Source organism: Priapulus caudatus, unplaced genomic scaffold, assembly GCF_000485595.1.
Source record: "Priapulus caudatus unplaced genomic scaffold, Priapulus_caudatus-5.0.1 Scaffold56, whole genome shotgun sequence".
Taxonomy (NCBI): domain Eukaryota; kingdom Metazoa; phylum Priapulida; class Priapulimorpha; order Priapulimorphida; family Priapulidae; genus Priapulus; species Priapulus caudatus.
In genome coordinates, this window is record NW_014577117.1 from 752,768 (window position 1) to 758,702 (window position 5,935).

Consider the following 5,935-nt stretch of genomic DNA (forward strand, 5'->3'; position numbering starts at 1 on the left):
CAAATCCTGTACACGCCCCTGCCGAGCAAATTGCCAACATTGAAAAACGAACCCCTCCCCCAATATGAAGCTGGCTACGGGCCTGGTTATCAATATAGTGACATATCAATATAGCGTTATTATCAATATAGCGTTATTATCAATATAGTGGCATATCAATATAGCGTTATTATCAATATAGCGTTATTATCAATATAGTGGCATATCAATATAGCGTTATTATCAATATAGCGTCGTTATCAATTTAGCGTTATTATCAATATAGCATTATTATCAAATATATAGTGTTATTATCAATATCATTTACATTTATCATATCATATTACATTATCAATATCAATTACATATCAATATAGAGTCATAAAGTGTTATTATCAATATAGCAACATATTAATATAGTGTAATTATCAATATAGCGTCGTTATCAATATAGCGTTATTATCAATATAGTGTAACGGCGTCGGCCTCTTTTCTGCCGCGCCCTGCGCGCAGTTCGCTCGCCGAACTTTTCGGTGTCAGATGTTTCGCTCCCCGAACTTTTCGGTGTCAGATGTTTCGCTCCCCGAACTTTTCGGTGTCAGATGTTTCGCTCCCCGAAAGGTGCGTGCAGCTTCGCAAGTAGAATCTAAGTACTGCCTCTAAAACGATCCTCTTCGGTAGTGTTCGCTGCGTCGGTAGTATTCGCTGCGTTTGTAGTACTAGTAGAGGTTCTAAGCACATGGAGTGTTCACTTTTTGATAAAAGCATCAAATTTGGTACACGTGTGCTCTGACATATTCTAAACATGATAGGAGGTGGACCCCAACGTAATTTGCCGTTTAAGGGGGCGTAGCACTTAATTTTCAAAATGGCCGCCATTAAATATAAAAAATGGTATATATCCACATCTAATTAACATTTGTGAGTGATTTTAAATGTTTGATTATATTTTTTAGACACAAGGAATCAATTAAGATCAAATTAAAACAAAATTTGTCGTTTTAAGGGGCGTGGCACCATATTTTCAAAATGGCCACCATGAAATATCATAACAGCATACATTCACTCCTTTTTAACATTTTTGAGTGATTTTATATACTTGACCATGGTTTTTAGACACAATGAATCAATTAAGATCAACTTAAAAATAAGTTTCCCATTTGAGGGGGCGTGGCAATTTATTTTAAAATGGCGCGCCATGAAATATCAAATTACATTTTTTGAGTGATTAGTAAATGCGCAGACTATACGTTATTGCTCTCATAATCTCGTAATTACCTCTGGCGCACGGAGTTGCAGGGAGGTAATGTGATTGCTCTCGTGTGTGCTGTTCGTGTGTGTGTTCGTGTGTCGTGTTCGTGTGGGTGCTTAGCCAGCAGCAGACAGCTGTTATACAGCTGTATACATGTTACACGCGTTGGCGCGATCGATTCAGGCACCAGCTCGCCTTAGGCGTCGCATCAGGCCTCAGCTCGCCTTAGGCGTCAGTCAGCAGCAGCCAGCAGCGAGCCAGCTGTTATTACACATGTATACATGTTACACACTGCGGGAGGTATGCACTATATTTGAGTGCCCTCTGTCTAGTTGCTCCATCGTTGTGTAGTGTGTCACTGTCTTGCATATATCATGTTCTGTCGCTGGGCCGACGCGTCACATGAGCCGGCTAGAATTGGCTGCTATACACACACACGCACGCGACGCCGCACGCAGGCAAGCACGCGCACTCACCACGCACGCACCGCAGGCAGGCAGAGCAGACAACACACGCACACACACACAGGACACACACACACGCACGCACGCACGCACTGCACACACATAGCACACACACACCACAGCGCACACACGCACACACACACACGACACGCAAGAGGAAGCGAGAAAGAGAGATGGTGATCACGAGGCGTCTGTGAAAGGGAGGAGTCGGGGTGAAGCAGGCACACAGAGACAGGGAGAGGAGGGACGTAGAAATGACATGCGGGAATGTAGGCGGAGGAAGGAGCGGAGGAGGAGGGAGAGGAGGGGGAGGAGGGGAGGAGGGAGGAGGACGAATGCCGGGGGGAGCGGTGNGAAAAATTTCAGTCGGATTCGTGCACGCGCCTAGAAGTTATGCAGGAACAAACTGAACAAATTATTATATAGATAGCGTTGTTATCAATATAGCGTTATTATCAATATAGCATTATTATCAAATATATATTGTGTCATTATCCATATCGTGACATATCAATATAGAGTCATAGAGTGTTATTATCAATATAGCGTTATTATCAATATAGCGTCATTATCAATATAACGTTATTATCAAGAGCGTATAAAGAAGGCCTTCTTAATACGCTCTTGTTATTATCAATATAGCGTTATTATCAATTATTATTAATAAAGCGTGGATACTATTACATGGTCGAAGTCGCACGGCCAACGGTCATCTGACCAGAACACGAACCGCCGACCGTGACTCCGCCCCCAAGGCATAAAGAGCCAGCTACGGCTCTGCTAATTAAAATATAAAATTAATGCTCACTTGTGTTAACACGATTTAGGGGACTCGTTGACGCAGCACAACAACATGAAATTTTCGACACCTGAACGCGACAACGACGTGCATAGCAGCGAGCATTGTGCACAGGATTACAAAGCAGGCTGGTGGTATCACAAGTGTCACAAGTTAGTAAACTATCTTTGTTTTGTTTTGCCATCCATCCTTTCTTGGATGGAGATTTGTTGAGAGCTCCTGCGTGCATGTCGTACGGTTTCCGCTGTTGTGAATATATATTGTCTCCGATTCAGTAAACACAAGTAACATGCGCACATGCAGACAATTAATATTGGAAATAGAAATATAGAAGGCGCAACCACTGTCAAACCTGTGTTAGCGGCCATCTCTACTATTCAACGTTGGACCACCTGTCTACAACGGACACGTTCGCTGTTTCAAATGAGTGGCCGCTATTATCGGGGTCGATTGTACTTTGTACGTGTACCCGCGAGGTGGCGTGCATTACTGAGGGGCACTCCGATGCGCTGCTTTGCCTGATAACAATTATGTGCATCGATTTAAATTCCAACCAATGTTTATTTGCGGGTTTATCTCTTCATATTGCAGTTCCAATTTGAATGGATTGTATTTGCATGGCCCGTACGAAACAAGTAGCGGAAAATCCGAAGGTATTGACTGGTATGCCTGGCATGCATGGATGTACTCCCTTCAGAGTACGGAAATGAAATTTCGACCACGCGGATTTTCTGTTATTGGGAACTAAAAATCCATTATAATTTCCGCGTTATTTAGGTTGTGCTCGTATAACTATAATGAGTTTAGGGAATCTCATAATTGTGTTGCCATCTCGTACCACCATCTAATTTATTCCGACGTAAAACACACACACACACACACACACAAACAAACACGCACGCACGCACGCACGCACGCACGCACGCACGCACGCACACACACACACACACACACACACACACACACACACACACACACACACACACACACACACACACANACGCACACAGCGAGTTTAATACATGAATGAGTTTTAATGGATACTAGACTCTAGGATTTTACGGCATACAACTGTACTAAAAGTATAACAAATCGTCTATACCCACACGTACTTGTTACCAGATACCTAATTTAATTGCTATTATTAATTATACATAAACGCTACGAAATTTGAACGGCGCCATTGACACCCGCAACCGTGCTGCCACCCTGAACAAGTTGCGCATTTCCCAATATATTTTGCACATTACAGACCGAGGGCTAATCACAAAGGTGCAATTATATTTATACCTAAATGCTGTTTAACCGAACGATGTTCATTTTAGGACAAATTTATCCGTAATATAACTGAAACTATATGTCGTTTATAAGAGATTACAATCCTTTTGCTCTTAAATTAATAAATAAGAAACAGCCTCGGTCTGTAGCCCTTGGCTGAAAAGTCGTTTTGCGCAACTTTTCAGATCGTGTGCTTTGAGTGGCGCCACCGTCGTTATAGTCAAACTGTAGTCGTTAGTTTTAAAACATTTTTTTAATTATTTCTAATAGTGATTGAACCATGAAACTTTTTATGTTGCGTAATTTTAACTTAAACTGAAAATAACCCTAGAACATAGAGTAAAGGATCCCTTTAAAAGCATAATAAGCCCATTGATTTTGCAATGTTGACGAATGCTAGAGTAACTGGCTCCTTGTGTAGTTAATATGTACATAACCTAATAGCCAATTGCGTATTAGTTTGTCCAATATCACTGCTGGTTACATTACAAACAAGACTTGAAATCGGTTGTTGATATACATGTATCAACGTATCATTTACGTGCCGTAAATGTCATCCAGGAGTCAAGCGATGATGTAAACATTTGTGCGGTCCGTATGTTTTGGACGCCAGATGAAATGGAGGTGTCAGAAGTGTAACCACGGCCATGCACGGACTAAACATGGAAATGGAGTAAAACACACGTACTAATCACGGACGCAGGTGGACAGCCCTGACAAAAAGATCCTTATCACGAGCGTCCATGTTTACGAAATCACTGGTGATAGCATTGCGTACGGCCGAGCATGCGTGCGAAAAATGTCCGGTGATGTACTATAAATGCTGTATCACAACCGCATTCCGCCCGGCACAGCGGTTTTTGAAACTGTAAAGCAACCTGAATTTTTTGACTCGCGGAGTTTCAATTAGCGCACTTCTTAGGTCACCAGCAGTGACAATTGGGACAAACTAATCACGCGTTTCTAGATGTCACGAGGTCTATGTATTTGTAACTAAACAAGGTGCCAGTTGGTGACGACGTCTAGCATTCGCACACTTGCAACTAAGCAATGGGCTTATTATGCCTTTAATGAATATCGTCAACGTATGTAAGCAAGCTCTATTTATTCACGTTAATCACTCTATATGTGGTTTGATCGTTCGTTGCTTCATTGTCTCTTGTGTTTTTACCGCGAATCTCGCACTAGCTGAAACGTATTCCCGTATATATACGTCACATCATAGACATATCTATACCTTATTGTTATGGTATGAATGTTATCAAGAGCTAATAGTACATAGAGTGTACGTACGGAGTGTAACAACGGGAAATCGGGAAAATAGAGATATTTTACGGCAAAATTATTCTACTTATCTCACTTATTTTTTAATCAAAATTATGCAACCTTTAAATGTATTATTAGCTTTTTGATATTATGGTATATTATGTGTGTGTAGATATTTTCATTGTTACATTACGTATTTCGCATTTGATTGGGGTAAAAAAAGCATCGACGCTTGCTAGTAAGACATCATGTGCGATAAATAAATGCTGTGAAAGTCAATTATTGATGTAAAATTTCTTTCGTTATAGTGGCAACGCCATGACAGGTCTACACATTTTGCATGTGCGCAAATAACAACGCACTATAATAGAAACGTATTTGCAGAAGCAAAGTATCGTAAATGTTCGGAAAATATAATTTGATCATTCCTTCAGGGATTCTTTCATCAGTTTTTTATCATTCCTCCCCTCGCGATCCACTCCCTCTCCTCTCGCCTCTCGCTTCACTCCCCACTCTCCCCCTCCCTCCTCCTCTCACTCCTCTCTTTTGTCTCGGGCTCTCGTCTCTTCATTTTCGCCACCTTTCTCTGTTAATCTTTTTTTTGCTCGTCTCAGTCGGTCTCTCCGGTCGCTGCTGTGTGGAGACGATCTTAATGCTATCTCTTCGGTGGTGGCAGACTAAGATGAGCTTAAGTGTCCTTCGCCGGTCCCGGTGCTTTATAGAACTGATTAAAATTGTAACTTGCTACGCCATGTAATATATTCTATTTCATAACCGATAAATACGCTGTCTTATGGTATGTCTATGCACAATAAAACTGTTTCAATCTTCAATCAATCTTTCATCTTCGAGATCTTCCAATCTCTCTCACTTGCTTTCTTTCTCTCCCTCTCTCTC

The 5,935-nt window shown here is 41.4% G+C and overlaps 1 protein-coding gene across 1 annotated transcript in view; it reads left to right on the plus strand.

Moving 5' to 3' along the window:
* LOC106821048 (fibrinogen-like protein 1) overlaps window positions 1-3,352 on the plus strand; it is a 23,418-nt gene extending 20,066 nt beyond the window's left edge. Inside the window, exons 6-7 of the mRNA XM_014825687.1 lie at window positions 2,523-2,646; window positions 3,086-3,352. Coding sequence (XP_014681173.1) covers window positions 2,523-2,646; window positions 3,086-3,242 — 281 coding nt within the window. The 3' untranslated portion in view covers window positions 3,243-3,352. The remainder of the gene's footprint in view (window positions 1-2,522; window positions 2,647-3,085) is intronic.
* Window positions 3,353-5,935: the final 2,583 nt, after the last annotated feature.